This window comes from Crassostrea angulata, chromosome 5 (genome assembly GCF_025612915.1).
Source record: "Crassostrea angulata isolate pt1a10 chromosome 5, ASM2561291v2, whole genome shotgun sequence".
Taxonomy (NCBI): domain Eukaryota; kingdom Metazoa; phylum Mollusca; class Bivalvia; order Ostreida; family Ostreidae; genus Magallana; species Magallana angulata.
In genome coordinates this window covers 5,431,184-5,451,790 of record NC_069115.1, presented here as the reverse complement: position 1 = coordinate 5,451,790, position 20,607 = coordinate 5,431,184, and the positions used below count along the sequence as shown (strand labels likewise).

The window sequence follows — 20,607 nt, the reverse complement described above, 5'->3', positions numbered from 1 at the left end:
TTTAGCCGCGAACTCAAGAATTGTTTTAGTTTTGATTACACAAAATCTTTTGTGGATTAAACGATTGGATGTCAAGTAAGAAATAGTTCATTTAATTAATAAAAGCAATGTCATTCTCTAAAGCAATAATAGACATAGATCAATTGTGGGGTTTAAGTTTAAAATATATAACTTCTATTTGATAGAGTAAGGTCATTATACTGCAAACTTTTGAAATCTTCCTTGGTTCTGAGCTGTGCGTTTCTGTGCGTTGTACCTTTACGTAATCTATTCCTCGCCCACGGCCGAGGAGATCAGCCACGGCTGCATTACTTAGCGGTAAGCGGTTATTTAATACACAAGATTCGCACACCGCGACTTACATTTACATGCATATGAACGTGTTTGAGTTAATATAGCCGTATATACAAGAACTGTTTTAATTTTATGTTATAAAAGTTTGTCCTACTTGTATATATATTTAATTAAATATTTGAGTGTAAATGAATATTAACGAACGATATTACTCCAAATCGGAAAAATCGTTAGACAACTAATGGTTGGTTTGTTTAGGTAAAGTACTTTAAAAACTGTACAATTAATGTTTTAAATCAACAACCCCCCTCGAATATTAAACCTTTAAATGATGATCATCCCTCGCACATGGCTGAGGAGATCCGGCGCGAGTGGATAAGTGATCCGCGGTCGGTTCGTGTTTTTGTACATGTTCCTTATGACGCGTTTATGTTTCATATTTTGCACGGACACAACTATATTTTATTATGTTTTCAACTATTATATTGGTTTAAGATGAAAAAATAAATTTATTTTACTTTTACAGTTGATTAAGCATTGATTTATACGATAGCGTACAAGATAGTTTAAAAATGAAATCAAATTATAATCAAAGTTCCATGTTTGCGGTAGGTGCTAGCACGATAAAGGAATGCCCTGAATTGAGGCATTCGATGATTATTTTAAAAAATATTCACATGAGTTTAAACAACTTTAGATTAGGTTCTATCGGTCACATATTAATCACTTCTGTAGTTTCATTGTGGAAACGAACTCATTGCTTCATCAAATACTGATTCCGATTACCTTGAAGTCATTAATTTTCCATTGGCTTTTGACAAAAGAGAGACGCCTGACCATCCAATGAAAACAAATACACAGAGTTTGATTGACAGGTTCAGCCAGGTGCAGGTCTCACCCGATGTCCGAGGTTATGTGTGCTGCTTGTACACAGCCGAATGGTCTCAGTAAGAGTTATCAGTAAGAGTTATCGATGTAAATAAATAATAAAAATACATGCCTATCAAAACATGATCGTGCAAGTTAAAGTTGATTTAGGTTTGTTCCGATAGAAATCATGTTTCACTAACTGTATTTAATATTTTTTATGTATAGCGAATTTTAATATTGTTTCAGTACTGAAACATCGCATGAAAACGTTAAATATACATGTACTCTGTAACTAGTCGTCTTTTAATACATATACCTTTCTTTTGTTTGTTAAAAATTCGTTCAATTTTGTTAAAGTAATGTAAAACACGGGCGCCATTTTGAAACAATTAACTTGTCAGGGAGTTCCGAATGAAATCTGATGAACGTTTCACACGGTTCTCGCACGCTTTGCCCGAAACGCTAAACGGTTTATACGAAACTCTGAAAGGTTTACACGAAACGTTTCTCGCACGTAGTCCGCACGCTTTTTTGGTGTAGTAGTACGTTTTAGGGTCTGTAAATTTTGTCAGCACGCAATTCTAAACTTGCACATAGTCTTCAAAAATTTAGAAATATTTTAATATAGAAGTTATCTTTGTGAAAAGTTTACGTGTTTTGTATGCACGTTTAGTTTAAAAAAGAAATACAATTCCTGACATGAATCACGAGTACATACTGTTTATAACAATGCTTGCTACCCTTTGAAAATTTAACTAGCCATTAAACATCTCATTTTTTAAAGAATGTTTGAAACGATTACATAAACTCTGCTCGACAAATAGTTTTCCTAAAATATTTTCTTCCTTTCTTTTTTCAAAACACGTTTTATATACAGGCTTTCAATCACAACACGTTTTTATAACAAAAGCAGAACAGAAAATATAGTCATTATAATCGTTTGACACCATATACATGTAACATATATTTTCAACTCGCAGCAACAACGGAAGACCTACTCGGGGCTTTGCCACGAGCTCTGCTCTAGTTAAACTCAACTTTTCTTCAATACATATACACGGCCGTCATATAAAGCACATTGTGTATTACTGACATGACAAATGTACGCTGACAATTTAAACGAACGCGGGATTGCTCCCGATAGAACAATTCTTTTAAAGCAAAAAAAAAAAAAAAAAAATACTGATTTGCGATGGATATAATATAATTATCATCGTGGAGATGATTTTAACAAGTGAACTTAATATTCGTATACGATAATATTTGAATCCAAAGCCGCTAAGTTTACGGTTATTAGGGATATTTATTATGACTTGCCCCGCGTTTCATGTTTTTTACTTGCAAAACATCTACAAACGAAAATACCAAACAACCCTCAGCAACAACTTATAAATTATTTATTCCATACACAATTCTAAAGAGGTAATTAAATAAATTTCATAAATGCTTTATACTTGTATTCGCTAAAGTGGCATGGAAAAAATGTTGTTCAATGTTCATCAAATACGCTGTAGCCTTAGCAATCGAAAATAATTAACAAATTGTATATTGATAGATTGACATATCAACAAACATTCAGACCCGCAATGTGTTTTCTTACAAGTTCTCTAAAACGTAGACTCAATGACTGAATTCTTTACCGTTTTCCGTCTGGGTTATTTTGAATCACGTGTGTACGTTATGTGTAGCCATATAGATGAACACGTTAAGTGTTAAATTTTTAAAAGAAATTGTGTACATGCAGAGCAATGCAATGCTAGGACAATAAAATTCCAACAATGTATATGGTGAGGCCGGTCAGACTGATACTGGTTCTGCTTGTTCTACAAATAGCGAATGTAAGACGAAGTATTTGGGTGTTATATTTTAAACAAATATAAGTATTGCTTTCTTAAAAGCTTGCATTACTCAACAAAGTATTTTATTGGAATCATTCTTAGTAACCTTAGCTGCATATATGTACCGCTCGGTCTGTATCCCGGAAAAATTGACTACCATCCGAAATTTTTCATACAAGGTCTACAGACTTGCAGCTAACATTACCTTTAAAAATACATTTTAGAATTTGCCGCTGTTTATAAATTCATTAAAAAGACGCGCAGAATCAAGTGGTAATATGTCGTTTGATATGGGATTTATGACGTCTATTTATATTGTTTTCATTAAAATTATTTCATTATTTCAAGCTTGTGGGTGGAATGAAATCAGTTTCACATGTTATATGACATAAAGATGTCCTCTCCCCACTTTTTCTCGAAGCAACTATTTTTAAAAATATATATTTATCATCGTTGTAGACCCGTGTAACAATCTGTTAAGTAGGTGCTTGCACGAAAAAGAACCCCTTGCTGATCTACATTTTCATTAACGCATACAAAGAAAAAAATATATTTTGATTTATTTTTGAATTTCTTTTGATGTAAAAAAAAAAGAGAGAAAAAATTGGTTCTTATTCTCTCTTTATGCCTGATTGTTAGCGGTTGATCTAAGTTCATTTTGAATATCCTTTTGTAATTTAAAAAATGCGATGTAAATTTTTTTTCATGCAATATTTCGGATAAAGTAATGAAGAGTTGTTTCTTGAAATTTTATAAGACCATAAAATTGTAAAATGCTAACATTGAAAATTTTGCCCGATTTCTTTCTTTTTTTTTAAGGTAAAACTTTATTGATTTAAAAAATGATTCTTTGAGACAAACAAATTGACATAATCAATAAGAGTTTGACAATCTCTAACTGCAGGTCTGTAGCTTTTAGTCAGAAAAAGAATCGGATGGACGACCTAGGACACAGATCGTCCATCCGAATTTCTTTAAAATTGTCATTATTTTCGTACGCGGACGCAATAGTCACCGAGACTAAATGGTTCGTATCTTAAGTTTTAAGTTTCAACTGCTTTGGAAGGTAATATTGGTTTTCTGATAATTATGAACATTGGCGCTTGCGTTCGATAAAAATGCGTGTAAAACGTTTGCCAATGGTCTTTTTACCTTCGTACCGGGCATAACCACAGTCCCACTCTGTGCATAAAATGCGGCGAATCAAACTAGAGACAACGTGTTAAGATCTGTATTTGCTTATAAACATGTAGTATCATCGTGCAAAATACACTGTTCAATTATAATTTTTTTTAACTTTACTTGTAAAATTCAACATCTGTTTCGTAATTTTTTCTCACAGTTTATTTCTTACATAGTTACTTTTTTATTTAGTGATTGACACTTTTCAGACTTTATATGTGATTTCAAAGAGACAGAGTGTCATGCTCAAGGACTGTTAATCTCTTAAAACAACATTGTGCAATTATCAGATTTTCATTTCTTGGACATCAAAGACTCATTGATTTATTTAATTATTTTATATCTGTGAACATTTCACTCAGCTTACTTATATCATTACCTGTCAATTGCAATTTATACTCATTGTTAAGATTCTTATAAATAGTTATGTACAATTGTCAATGCGCAGTCTGGAATACGGCGGCCAGCCCCGTCCACGTCAGACTCTCCCAGAGTCTTGAGTCCAGAGGCCACTTCTGGCCATATCCGACTTGTTTGTAACATGTCTGTCTGTTAAATTGTTATAATGTTGCCATCGTTGAGTCTCGTCCAATAATGTGGAATCCTGCATCAATTGCCTGTTTATTTCTCTGGAACTGTATACTGGTGGACCTTCGGGAATACGGCAAACCTACCCTTCGTTTTAGCTTACGGCCCAAAGCGCGCCCCAACCTTTTACCTTATACACTTTACGCCAACATTCCCTCACCCGGTTCGTACTGCACACGACCGATGCAGATCCAGACAAATTCTCTATCACCGTAAAATCTACGCGGTCACAGAAATATAATACTTTGTTTCTCAGTGTTTACACATCTAATATCGTACTATGGTCAGATATCAATTTTTTGTAATACGTCACAAGTATGACGCAGCTACGACGGAAAACCTAATCGTTGCTTGCAACAAGCTCGTCTCTAGTTATCTTCTCTACTTCTTATTAACTTCTTTCCGAAATTTTGGAAAGTATTTAATAGAGTTCCAGGAAAGAGGCAATATCCGAAAAACATTGATTTTTGCAAAATATTATTTTTGAACATGTACTCTACCAGTCATCGGCTAAACTGAGAGTTCGGGTTAAATACGCGACTATCCAAGATTTCTTTTATTCGGTTGTCTTCCTTGAATATGTTTTAAACATGAGCTTAAACGATCAGTGTTTCCCGCTGATTTACATCTTTGCACTTTCAGCAGTGAGGGAAGTGACGTAATGAATTAAAAATAGAATATATCCCATTTGTGATACATTTTATATCTTTTTGTTGAGTTGACATATGATATCACTACATTTAAGATGAAGAAACAATAAAAAATTACTAAATTCTAAGAGATTCATAGCGCAGTTGAACGCCTGACTGCACAATTATGCACTGAATATTCTACGAATTTGTGTACAACCGTATGATATTACCAACGAATAATTGTAAGAGTTTTGTTTCTGTTTCATAACCTTTACGACCTGTAGTCTGACCCCACATAGTGCATAATTTAAATTACATTTTTCAGAGTATGAAATCAACATGTACAGGGATTTTACATTGTTATTATCATTAAGCCGATAACTGGTACAGTAAATTGTAAAATCTCGGCAAATTCGGGGCGTGAGAAAAAGCACAAAAACAATATGTTTTGGGTTCTAAATAATGATATAATCGAACAGATTGATGAATAAGGAGATCACCATTTATAGTGTGTCAACTTTTATCCAAAAATATCAAAAAATATGGAAATACGAAAAGAAAACGTTAAATTTTAGCCGATAATTGGTACAGTGCCAGTATGTGTTTAGAATATATTTAAAATTAACAAGTAACATAGCAAATACATGATCAAAATATGATTATAAATTAATATTTTTTGTTGTCTGATGAAGAAATTTAAACTAAAATTTATGGTATAGTCCACTAATGCATTTTCCGTAGGCGGTAATGTTAATATTAGATGTCATAGCTCCGGCCAAAATTTTCGTTTAGCAACGAGGGACCTCTTAAATGAAAGCTCGACAAAGTGTCTTTATCCTGTTAAAATTTTGTGATGTGAAGTCTGATTTGTTTTCTTGCAAAATGCATCTGTAATGAGAAACTCTGAAAATGAAAAGTGGGGAATTTCAAAGTGTTGGAAAAAGTGTAAACCGAACAATATCAATTTTTTCCTTTACATGAAAATTTAATTTTGACAAGTATACAGTAGGATCTAGTTTGCTTAAAGGCACTGCTTGGTTCTCTTACCGATTCTAAAAATAGGAAATTATCCATAGAAAAAATTAGGGGAAGACGTTGAAAGTGTCTAAAATGAGGATATATAGATATTAATTTTATTGACTGTTGTTTACAAAAAAAGCTTGTACATCTACACTTAAAAAGTAGAAGAACAACAATTGAAAAACCAGAAATAGCGATTCATATCTTTTTGAGAACTGAAAATAACTTTGAAAAATGTCTCTAAAAAATTGAATGAAATAAATGACTAAATAAAAAAAAAAACAAGCCAGACATTAAGATGAAGAAAGAGAAGAGAAAACAAATAATAAAAAGAAAAAAAATGCGACTAGTATGGTATTGTGTTCAAATTGTTCTTAAAATGCTAAATTTCACGGTGCAAAAAGATAGTAAAATTTGATTTCAATTTGGTGCATATAAAATTAATATTATGCCAATGCTTGCGGCAACCAATAAGGTCTTTGAATTTTGTAATATTTATGAATTGGTTAGATACTTATTTTCTAAAATCAAATTTGCGTAAACATTTTACAAATAAAACGAAACTTTTAATTTCATGTAATGAAATGTCATCTCTTCTGTAAATCTGTTTGTCTATTTAGTAAATCACACATAAAATATTTTTATTTAATTTAAATGATCTTACAATTGATATTAAAATATTTTGTTCTAATTTACAACTACATATGTTGCTTTCTTTAATAGATGCTTCCACTGGTGAAAAAAAAATCCTTGAGAAATGCAGACTTTCCCCCAATTATCTCTCCTGTCGAAAATACATATATGCCAATTTGTTTTCCCTTGGACTGAAATGTTACACTTTCGTTGGTTGGAACATACCACGTACCTCATATATCTCTATCTATCTTAGTTCGGTGAGAATTAAATAATAGGCTATATGCCCGTCATTGGCCAACGCTTCGCCTACTCATTTCGACATTTCATAGTATTTAAAACAGAAACCGCATGCCATAAGTTCTTAAAATATTTGGAGTTTTTGCCCTTTGAAATTCTTTAAAAATAGAGTAGTTGCCTTTTGAATATTGACGTCACATTGTTGTTTCTGGAGCAGAACAAAGTGGCATCGTCGAGTTATCCTACAACGTTCGCAGAGAGAAGGGAGAACACGTTTAAAATTGAATAGCAACAAAACATTGTAAGTAAACATATGCCAAGCATAATCCTGCAAACCATTGGATTTTTCTCTCCATATTGGATCAAGAACGACGCTACATCAGATTGTTTTAGAGGAGTTTGATACAATGTAGGATGCCAAGATAATGTGGAAGGTAAAACTATAATCACATTTAAAATATTCAAAACATTTAATTTTGACAAAATATCATTTAAAGTTTTTATCAACGCTGATGTATTTTTTCAAGGACTCGGCATAACAGTTCTTGGGCTCTAGGCAACCTACTTCACTGCCATAGTCCTTGGAGCCATCTTAATATCGTTCATATCGTGTTTAAACAAAAGTGAGAGTGACGATTACTTTTGTCTCCTATCAGGTGAATAAATTTCTTTATCCATGCTTACTCCTCCTAGGCACCTGATCTTACCTCTATCTTTTTAGAGGTCCGTGTTGCTTTGCGTTGAATTTGTATTTCTTTTTATGGATTTTTGAGATGGTTCACAGTTTGTTATTGTGATTTTTATAATAAGTTGATAGATAGATAAATCACAATGAAATTCTCTTTATTGTAGCTTCCCCTCTGCCCTTATCAGTCCTTGAACGCACGACCTCTGGAACCTTTTATCCTAGAAGCTAGCGGCCATCGTGCTGACCACTCGACCACCTAGGCAAGACCACAGACATTGGGTTCCAAAGGTCGTGAGTTCAAGCCAGGGCAAAGGTGGTGATCCAATAAATTGACTTTCCCTGCACTTTTGTTTTCTATATCTTTCACTATTGGCGGGTATATGTCAACTTATATGTTATTCGCAATGTGTGTGCTTATAAAATATTGTATAAAACAGGACATATGACCCATCAACTTAAAATTCGGCATAAGTGTATCTTAGACATTACTTTTCTGAAAAATACATGCATATTGTTTTGTTGTGTTGTAAAAAATAATTGATTTATTAGGCTTTTGAAGCGAGCTGGTAGTTTTTTATCTGGATCAGAGTTCGACCCCTTTCTTTATTTATGGTTACATTGAAATTAATGTTAAAACGGACTTGGCCCCTGTGAATAGAGCTTAAAAAAGCTGTATTGCAATGTTTGATGTACAGTATTGACAGTCATAAGAAAAACTTCAAAAGTTATGTTTATCTTCATAAGGCATACTTTGCATTGGTTATGGTTGTAAGTCCAGAAGCCTAAGTGTTCTGGTTTTAGCATGTTATGGTTACAAGGTAATGTGAGCTGTGTCCGTAGACGAAGACATTTATCTTTATGAATTGAACTGAAAAGATACATCGCCCTACACTATGGGTTAGCCTGCGATGAACTTGTGTTTTATCTAGTAAGAAAGTAAAATTACTCTTTCTTGCTTTGCACTGTTAAACCGTGGCTAGACCTTGATGGCTCAGAAACGGTTTGAATTATATCAGAACACAACTCCTAAAAAGCATTGTATTTCATACTTGTCTTCTTTTGTCCTCATCTATACAACCTCTAAATGGCCCCGGACCTCTAAATAAGGTTAAATGTTCTTTAATAGATATATCATCAGTAGAAACGTACAACTTCCATCCTTGCCGTATCATTCGGTTGTAAAAAATTATCAAATTGTACCACAGGATGAATGACCATCTTTAAGTCCTCCTTAAAGATAGCTTAAAGGTGTTTAAAGGTAGCTTAAAGACGATCTTTAAGCCACCTTTAAGCTACCTTTAAGCTATATGTATTGCTTAAAGGTGGCTTAAAGAAAGCGTAAAGATGGCTTAAAGGCAGCTTAAAGACTATCTTTAAGTCACCTTTAAGCCACCTTTAAGGACAACTTATAGGTCCTTAATGTCCAAACTTCTTTAAGCCACCTTTAAGCCACCTTTAAGCTACCTTTAAGCCACCTTTAAGCTATTAAAAAAAATTTAATTCAATGTTGTGCTTAATTTCCAACAAAATGTATTAACTTTATGAAAGAAAAGGTATTAAAACGGTTTTTGTTCTAGAAAGAAAAATGAAAAAAAAAAAAAAAAGGCCACTGCGAGAATTGAACCCGGGACCCTTAGTTTACTAGCATCACCACACATCCTCTGCGCCACGGCAACTTACATATACACGAGCGTTTTTATATCTTATATATCAGTGGATATTGAATCACTGTATTGAATGTGTTTACTTGAAAAGATTTTGACAAACCATTCAGTTTGTAACAATCACTTATATCTAATTTATAAATTACATGCATGCATGTATTTAGAATGAAATACGGAACTTGGTCTTCAGTGAACAAAAATATATTATACCTAAATGGAAACCGTTAGGTTCACTATATTAGGCTTTCTGACATGTAGTTAATAAATTTAAACCGAGTAGATATACGTTCATCTTATTTATAGCTATAAAAATGTAAGAAAGAAAATGAAATCATTTCTTTTATTAAATGCATTGATACTATTAGGGTATTTGTTCAATTTCCCGCAATTTCCAGGTTTTCATGATCGCGGCGCCGTTCCAATATGTTTAAATATTTACATGTAATTGTATGTACATGATTTATAAACTATCAATTCTATAACAAACAAAATTACCAATTACCGGTGACGTATTTACTGCATGTGGAAATTGCAAATGACTTGTACATACAATTGTATGATGTGCCAGGCCGGGTATATTTGACATATTTACCCTTATACATATATTAAAATAATCAACCCCTATTTATGATCACCGGTACATTAATTAATTAGCCTCAATATTTTACTCTTACATAAATGTATCGTTAATTTGTAGACGTAACATCTTTGAAACCCAGAGCTAGGAAATAATACTTTGAAAATGAATTACAAATGTAAATTACTTTTTATTCACTAGACTTATCGTATACTCGTACATACTAAAATTCAACGCCTTTAGAAACCCTGACGTGCACCTGGGCACACGACACACCTGTTGTGTATATCTTGTATATTCTGTGTTAGTTCCAGGGGTTTTCTTAAGTTGGACAAACAATAGACTTTAATTAGATATACACAAACATGCACCTGGGCACATGACACAACTGTTGTGTATATCTTGTATATTCTGTGTTAGTTCCAGGGGTTTTCTTAAGTTGTACAAACAATAGACTCTAATTAGATATACACAAACGAACAAAACTATGTCTAGACAAACAAAGCAGTAATATCCTGCCCGATATAACAGAGGCAGTTGAGAGTCTTTTCATCTTTAACATGTATCTAGCAGATCTAGAGTTAGAAATAATGAAAATTGAAAAAAAAAATACAAACCTTAAACCAATTAACAAATTAAATCATGCATTTTTGGTTCATTATCTCTATTTTGTTTAATAACCGGATGAACTGAGAGAGAGAGAGAGAGAGAGAGATATTTTTCACCGATTAATTTATAATAGGAAACAAACATACTATAATTAGTTTTATGCACATATTAAGATACAGAGACTGCGCTCATCCCTACAATAATTTTGAAACCCCCAAAAAATTATAAAGAATTTTATAACGGCAATCTGTGTCCATCAGAGCGGTGCTGATGATAGCGATCTGTGTTTAATGGAGCGACGATTAAAACCGCCTGGAACACCCCCCCCCTTCCTTGGAAATTATATTATCACTCGGATGACCCCCTTCCATCTCTATTAAAGAGCTTTTGCATTTAATATATGTGTTTATTTTTCAGCTTCATAAATATTGACTTAAAGGCAACTTAAAGACAGTGTAAAGGCAGTGTAAAGAGAGCGTAAATGCCACTTAAAGATGCTTAAAGGTGGCTTAAAGGTGGCTTAAAGAAGTTTGGACATTAAGGACCTATAAGCACTTGCTTAAAGGTGACTTAAAGGCGGCTTAAAGGTCGTATAGCCTTTAAGCTCCTTTAAGTCACCTTTAAGCCACCTTTAAGGACTTGCTTAAAGGTGGTTTTTCGTCCTGTGTACGCAACAAATACGAACATCTAATATGCAAGTCAAATAATTACAAACATACATATAACATGCATATAATTCACAAATTAACGATCAAAATCTAAGACAGCAAAAGACAAGCTTCATGTCAGCTACATGTAGGAACGTTTGGTGAACAATCATATGTAACGAATTCGAAATATACCCGTGTGATAGTGCATATTTGTTAGTCATATTTGCTTTAACTAATTTAATATACATGTACATTGTTCCGAAAAGAATAAGTGTTGGTGTCTCCACTTATTAAGTTGCACATTTGTCATGTTTGAAATATACAAATGGAAATTGTTAAAATATTTTGTCTAAGGTATGAAAATTGACAAGAACAAACTGTCAACCATGTCAAAAATCCATAAGCGAAATGCAAATTCAAAGCAGAGCAAAGCGGACCTATCAAAAGATAGAGGTAGCACCAGGTGCATAGGTGAAGTGAGCATCCTCTGCCGATGAAAATACTGCGTTTGTTCAAGCAATGTGCTCAATGTTTTCTGAAAGAAAAACTGCTTAAAAACAAGCTGTTTTAGACTAAAAATGCAAAAATTGCGGGCGAAGGTTATCTTCATGATGTCATATTTCTTAATTGAGGGCACTTATATCAAAATGAAAATAATGAAAAAAACTTCACATGTATAACTGTACCAAAGACAAAAAATATAGTTAAATGGTAATGTTTCATTTTGGGGGCCATTGAAGGCTCAAATCATAGATAGTCTTTTTTCGAAATCTTAGAAATATTACTCATTTTAAAAAAAATGCACCGTCTCGATTTTCCTACTAGATTTGCGTACACATTAACAAAAAAGCTTAATGTCAAATTTTTAACGCCACCTCTTCAAGGAAAGGCTGAGATGATTTTTATATCATATATCAACTCAAATAGTTTTATATATGCAATCTTCTTTCAAGCATGATGTGGACAATCCATGTGGACAGCAGTGTTCTAACAATGATATCGCCCGTTGAAGATATGTCACTTTGATGGTCTTCCATAGTCTTGTCAGGAATATACATCCACCGCGATTATCATTTCTATATTGCACCACCTCTTGTTAACTCTCTCTACTTTTTTTTTGTACGCATACATGTAATATGCAAATTATTATCTATAGCACTAAATATATATTAAAATATATCATGCTTGTGGTAAATTGATCTTATTATTGTATTTAAACCATTCATTTAAAAATTTCGAAGGAAGCATAGGCAAATATCCAACATTGACCTAAAAGGAAGTGTTATTGGGTCACATAGGTGATAAATAAAACTGAAAAGTGATTAGAATACCTCAGGTACTATGTAACAAAAGGAAACATGAAGGATTAAGTATGCATTGTTGAGTGTGCATTAAGAAAAACTTCTCTAAATTTCTATCCCAAATCAATACATTGTCCAATAAAACTTCTTACGCAATTTTCCACAAAGACAACACATCAATTTTATAATTATTTATCATATTATACTGACTGTGTTTGGTTGGGCATCCTCTTTATTACACACAACAAAAAAGGTGGATTTATATTGGTGATTTTCTAAAATAATATACAATTCCTAGGACATAAATTGAGTATTCTTAAATTACTTGCAAATAGGGAAGAAGAATTTTGAAATATAAGTTATAATTTTTAAATCACCACCTAAAAGAGCTTTACAAAATAAACGACATTGATTTTAATAACTTGTTTGGTTTAGAAAAAAATATTTTGTGCATTAGATTGGAGACGAAAGGTAATTGTTTGTTGGAAATTACTAATTGGTTTTAAAGAGTACCGAACAGTTGAATTCATCTGCAGTAACTGTTTTGGTAGATTTAATCTCTACTAAAAACGAAAGTAGAAAAATGCATACTGCATGTACTCATGTCGATATGATGAAAGTTTAGTAGGAGAGTTATCTTTCACATATTGATTTCATATAAAAAAAAATCCGTTTAGAAGAAGAAAACAAGTAAACAATCTCTTACGTTAAGCATGAAAATTATAAATTGTATTACAAGAATAGTTATTGTATCAACGTACAAAGAATAATGCTTATAAATCGTTTGTGGAATTTACTACATTCAGATAAATAACATGTTTAAATAGGGATATTCAAATTTGTCCACTTTCTTCACCAATGATATGAAAATATTGTTGTATATATAGAACACACAAGTGATAAACATTTGGGCATGGCCCCAGTTACAACTAAAATGACGAGTAACTGTACAGACGATAACAAAACGACGATTTGTGCTATTTGCCTGGTGGATCCAGGTGACGGGAATGCGACATATTTATATGATAAGACGTGTAGATTGGTGAAGTGTAATCATAGATTTCACATTCATTGTATTACTAAGTGGTTCAAGTATGGCAGGTATCACTGCCCATACTGTAGGCGTACAAATTACAATATTAATGCGGATTTAGAAGTGGACAGACCTACCTAGTTGTTCTGGGATTGTGTCTAATATTTTTTTTTTATCTTAACTGATAGGTATATGAACATGTATTTTAATTTACCGAGGAAATTGATATTTCTTTTTAAATAAAAGTAATATACGAAGGTTTTATAGTAAAGGGTTTTTATTGGTTACATTACAAATCGGCGGTAAGCTTTCGTGATTGTAGTTTTTTTTTACTTTGGTGACGGAGATGAGACATATAATTATGATAAGACGTGTATATTGCTTAAGTGTAATCATAGATTTCACATTCATTGCATTATTAAGTGGTTCAAGTATGGCAGGTATCATTGCTCATACTGTAGGCGCGCAGATAAGATAATAAAATTGATAAGAATTATGAAATTGACGGACCTACCTAGTTGTTCTGGGATTGTGTATAATAAAACATTTTGGATGAATTTCATCTTGATTGATAGGCATATAAAGATATCGTTTAAGTTACTGAGCTAATCTATCGTCTTGATTCTTGAAAGTAATATACAGTACAGTTCAGATTATTTTATATTTTTTTAGGGGAGGGTTACATTACAAATAAAATATTAGATTTAGTAATTATTTAGCGTTTAATTTTATTTTAAAAGCATTAAGAGCTAATCATATGTCAAGTTGTTTTACGACAAAAAAAAGTTAAAGTATAATAATATAATACTATTAAGAAAATTATTATGTCCATTCTAAGATGACATTTTAGTAAGGGTTGGTTACAAAAAATAATTTACTATTAAACCTTTCAAATCAATCGTCTGGTTAAATACACTTTTCGATATTAAATTTTAAGCAATGAATTCATGCCAAAAAATCATGCTCTAAAATTATCTAGGTACGATTGCAATAGTATACTAGTAAGAGCCTATAAATACAAAAGAGTTCGTGTTGTGTTTAAGAAGCCAAAACATTTATAAGAACAAGCACGGAATACATACTATAATTCCGTAAAACAGCCATGCTACACAGGCCAAAGTTGCTCGCATAAATCTCATATACAATTTGTATGAAATTTATTCGAATTTGCATAAAACAAAGACAAACAGTAACATGCATGAATTTCATGCAAAATCCTCGTGTTTTTAAAAAAATGATTTTCTTGCAAATAACGTTCAATTGAAATTTTGCATTGATGCAAAAATGTATATCAAACTGTATCATTGTGTCAAGGAAATATCATGCAAATATCATGCTACTTCGATGCAAATAATGTGCAGCTTTTTTTGATTACCATGAAATCTTCTAAATTCTCTTATTCTCTAAATTTGAGAATACAGTCTGTTATTGAAAAGAAAACTTAAATCCTAATCGATCTGCTTGGTACATGATTAACAAAAACAATGATGATACTCTTTTTATGATAGTCATGTTTATTCAGATGAGAATAACATTCAAATTTACTCTAATTCTTCTTCTTCTTAAAAACGCGTGTTCCTTCATGAATCTACAAGAAAATTTACATAATGCTGTACATAAAAAAAATTCATATTTTCGAATAGCATAGCTATTTTGAATGCGCTATTTAATAGCAGTAAATATAAACAAAATTCATTGATATATAACATGCAGTTGGAAACATGACCAATGCTTATTAGAGCAGATTTGATCAGATGCACTAAATTTCTGTATGTGATCCCAAAATAACCATTCTCACTCTAATACTCTGATTTATGTCCTAATCGTTATTTTATGCTTTGTGAATTTATTACATAAATAAGAGGCACAGGAGTCAGACGCTCACCTGAGCATTAGTAGCCATAGTCTATCAAATCTACTTTATACTTTAAATTACAAAAATCTGGACAACTCTATTATATAACCATAAGTATACTAACCACAGTATCAAAGTTTATTTTAGTTTCCTGAATTTTGTTAAAATCTGCAGATCCGCACGTGCAAACAGTGATTGCAGTGATTTCATTCATATTATATCTTATAAATATATTAAAAAAGGAATAACGCTTCTGTAATGTTTATATTCCGTAATGAATTTGAATTTAATAATTCATAACTCTTTTACAAATTCTTGACAAAAGTAATTTGTCGTGCTTACATATGAACATACTTATTGGTGGAAAACCACTCTAAAGAATATGGAAGGATCTTTTCTTCTCTTCTTTGGATTTTTATCTAAAGAACTTGGAAGAAAACAAGCATATGTAATGAACAGTTTTCAAGCTTTGGGTTTGGTCGTTTAATCTTAGAACATTTAGTACTTTGATTATCGCCAACTTTTATATAGCTAACAGGTATGTCACCATGATCACACTTTCATTCAAATAGTACTAACAATGGCGTTGGACAAGGTGACAAGGGCGGCAACTGCCACTTCGATAATTTTTACAAAAAAATGATTTGTTTTATTTACACAAATATGAAATTTATACAGTGAATTGTGTTCGTTGTAGCAGCGATGCTAACGGCGATCTTCTTTTAATGGAGCGACAAACTGTGGACCTTATTGTTTACACCAGCTAAAATGAGATATACATACCTGTTTTAGGCATGTGTTGACAATTAACTGGCCGTTAATTAGATAGGTTCGACGTTAAGGAAGTAAATACTTTACCTCGAAGTAATTCTTAAACAATTGTGTTTTTAATTTAACGGCATGATACAAATGCCTGTGATTTTTAAAACTATGCACCTTTGGATCCTTATTTTGCGCTCAGTTCAATATCATGCTAAAAAAAGTTTGTGTTTTTGATATATGCAAGAAAACAAACCATTTGTTATATTTTTGTCAATAAATCTTTCTTTTGATTGTTTCACTTTATTTATAATCTGAACATGGTTTATCTGGATACACCAAAGCTGTTAGAGCACAGCTAAATCTTGGTGTATCAGAAATAAAAACACAAAGGTCATCAAAGCAAAACCATCGCAGCAATGATACAAATTGATTTACTACACTACGGATAAAACTCGTTTGCAAATTCTATTGTTTGGTTCTTTATAAAAAAAACCCACTTTTTTATCCGTTGCAAATAGGATGTGATTGTTTGTGGGGGTTATAAATACTGTATACTATTTATGATTGAGGTGTTATTACAACAAAATAATTGGTTCGTAATGTGATCTTTTGTTTTTCTTTTGTTCTCTACTTTATTTCAAATTTTAGTGTGTATTTTAAAGATGTGAAATTATGATTTGTTTAAGTAATCTTTTATAGCGAATACAATTTTATTTTTTATCAGTGATATAAAAAATTAGATAGTAACACCTAAAGGATGAAAAGCAACTCCACACGTCAAAAACAAGAAGGATTTTTAACTGAAAATAAACATTGTTCCAACTCGAGTTGTCGTTTAAACATCTCTGTAGTACACTTCAGCTGATATGAGAGATTCTGGCAAACTGCAATCTACTGATCACAACGTGTCCAGCCGACTCAGCACCTGTCTGCAGTTGTTGGCTGTGTGCTATTTGACCCAGTTCAACGACTCCGCCGTTATTTATGTACTGTTGCAGTATTTTTTTCTTTTCCGTTTCAGCCTAGTCCTCATACAAAGGGGTACAGCACAACTATTTTCAAATAAACATTGATACCAAATCACTTTTATAAATGGTATGTAATCGAGAAACATTGATATTCAATAGGTAAATTATACGACAAAATAACACTGATATCATTGATCAACGATTTATGTATCGATTATTTGTGTGTACATGTATGTAAAATTGCAGTGTGTTTCATATGCATGCATGATAAAAGAAATGGTATTGTGCTGGTTTTCTTGATCGATAGAAAATCGATTTTAAATAAAATGCAATTCATTGTAAGTTGTATATACATGTCATGTTGTAAAACTAACGGTAAAGATAAATGTTATAGTAAGATAAATGTCCAACACGATAAGAATTAATCCAGTTTCGAAAAGCTTGTTTAAATGTGTCCGATAAAAATACGTTTTTTAGTAATCAGAAAAACACATTAATTTATTAGACGTATCTGGCATACCTGAAGTATTATGTAAGAGGACGCCACAAGACAAAGATACAATCCCCAGCCATTGGCGCCGTACGAATCCATGGCAATTATGCAACCAATGATACCAATTATTCCTATAAATATAAACGCTTAAAAATAGCATACACATTCAGTCATTTACAGTCAAATATAGTTTAAAAATTTGTAATAAAGCAAAACGTATATATATATATATATATATATATATATATATATATATATATATATATATATATATATATATATATATATATATATATATATATATATATATATATATATATATCAACGCTAACTGCAAAACATAAGCGCTTATTTCTGCAGTTAGTGTTGCTTTTTTTCTTTTATTATATTTTTACCGGACACTGAGAAAATACTTTTGTGATTTGGTTTTTTATATATATATTGAAATAAAGTGCGGTTCACAAATCAACAAAACCGAAATATTTGAAATCAGAATGCATAACGAATTTTCACTCAAGGCTCTTTTTCTTAAGTCTTAGCATTGCAGACCTGCTATACTCAAATAATTTTTTTTTAATTGTTCAATACATGTGATATTACCAGCGATTGGATAGAAGCAAACAAATAAATGGACATAAATATCACAGCAACTATAATCATCGTTGGCGTCGTCTTTGGAACAAAAGAAACTATAAATGGTGACAGCGGTCGAAAGGATCATAAAAAAGAACGCGGCGACCTGTAGTCCAAGAACACTAAAACCAAGACCTAGAATAGAGAGATAAAATCATTCTTTTTTTCAACTGCAAGATACATATTTGTTAAATGTGTACATATGTATGTGGTTGTAAACATACACCTTTACCTGCACAGTCATCTGGACAACCCACATTATAAAGTACTCCTCTAAAACATCCACGATAAAATGAATCCTGCATCCAGTATGGAGAAAAGAAACCACAAATTTGCAGCACATTACATGGCAAAAATAAGCAACATGTCATACATATAAAGAAAGCGTGCGCCATGATAATTAGTTCGTTTCTGGAACAAGGTAGTAATAGATTGGGGAATTTATTCAAGTTGGTAACAAAAATCTTATCAACGGTATTGACTGCAAACTTTATATTAATGAGTGGGTTTTTTCCCCATTCTTTCATTATAATGTTTATTTTACATTAGGAGGTATTTTAAAAAGGGCTTTATAGAAAGCAAGTAGGTCTGATTGTTGAAAAAAAACACAGATACAATATCAGCCAGAGACTGGATTGTAAGAAATGAAACCACAGATGGATAAAACGGCTTCGCCATCCTTACATCTATCAATTTTAATGATTTTGTGTACATGAAATATACATGGAGAATTTAGTGGCATAGCTGAACTTAAACAAGTAGTCACGTTTTATGATATTTTATTTATATCGAGCACTGGCTGTCAAAAAATTGTCTGTCAATTCTTGAGACCTCTTATGATAATCAAGTTACAACATTCACAAAACATGTTACAAAAAATAATCCTACCAGAGGACGCGTGGCTTTTATCGTAAAACAATCTGAAGACTACATCATAATTCAAATTGAATTTTCAAAATAACTTGCCATGTTTAAAGCTTACGGTGTCACAGGGCTTAATAGAAGGACAATAGAATATTTAATTGATGTGTTTGCACACTTAAATAATGTAATGATGAGTGTGTTGATTTGTAATCATTTTATTTATGTTTGTTTTTTTTCAATCATTCAGAATAATTGAAATTCATTCATTGGTAATGCAAGTTAAGATATTACTGCGAAGTAAAATGGGTGTCTCTGAGAAGTATCCCACTTAATCCTCATCTTCGATGGCAAACGATGTCATACTTGGAAGTACATTTGTATCATTTATCATTTATATTTTTATTAATTATTTATGTTTTTATCTATTATTCATATTTTTTTTTATCATCTTACGATGAATTGTAACTAGACAAATGGTCTGCAAACCATACCATAAGTCATCAAAAAAAAAATTCTTTTATAAAAAACGTTGCCTAATGGAGTTGTCATTTTCACATCTCCGTAGTACAATTCAGCTGATATGGGAGATTCTTGTGACCTGGAATCTGTCGACCATGACCTGTCCCGCCGACTCAGCACCTTTGCGAAGTTGTTGGTGTTGTACCATTTGACCCAACTCAATTTTACCCAATTCAACGACTCCACTGTTAACAAAGTTATTATTTATGTGCTGTTCAAGTAATCTTTTTCTTTCTATTTCAACTCTATCCGCATACATAGGTGAACAGAATATCTAAATTAATATCAAATTAAAAACATTGATACCAACCAACTAAAATAAAGTTCTTATTTATGTTGTCAAACAAGCATTGATTTTTAAAATATAAACTCTTTAAGAAAATGCGATTTATATTATCGTTTACGATTTGTGCAATTGAGGAAGAAATTTACATGGTAAATTATGGTTTTATATCTGATGACAGAGTGTTTCCATTGTCTGTATTATATATGAAATCATACGATGTCGGTGTAATTGATCAATTGAAAAAAAAATATTATGAACGCAAATTTTAAAGAAAATCTTATTGTATTAAGTAAGATAGAGATAAGTGTTATAGCAAAAGAGTTTTCAGACCCGATAAAGAACTATTCAAGCTATTAAAAAAACTTACCTAAGGTTTTGTTCGATAAAAATGAGATTTTTTACGGTTGT

The 20,607-nt window shown here is 31.9% G+C and overlaps 1 protein-coding gene across 1 annotated transcript; it reads right to left on the bottom strand.

Annotated features, from left to right (window-relative positions):
* Positions 1–15,928: 15,928 nt before the first annotated feature.
* LOC128183059 (uncharacterized) lies at positions 15,929–18,925 on the bottom strand. The gene is made up of 4 exons (XM_052851883.1): positions 18,763–18,925; positions 18,498–18,665; positions 17,925–18,028; positions 15,929–17,488 (listed from the first exon to the last, which is right to left on the bottom strand). The coding sequence occupies exons 1-4, from the start codon at positions 18,923–18,925 to the stop codon at positions 17,459–17,461; spliced, it is 465 nt and encodes a 154-aa protein (XP_052707843.1). The 3' UTR covers positions 15,929–17,458.
* Between the last annotated feature and the right edge of the window lie 1,682 nt (positions 18,926–20,607).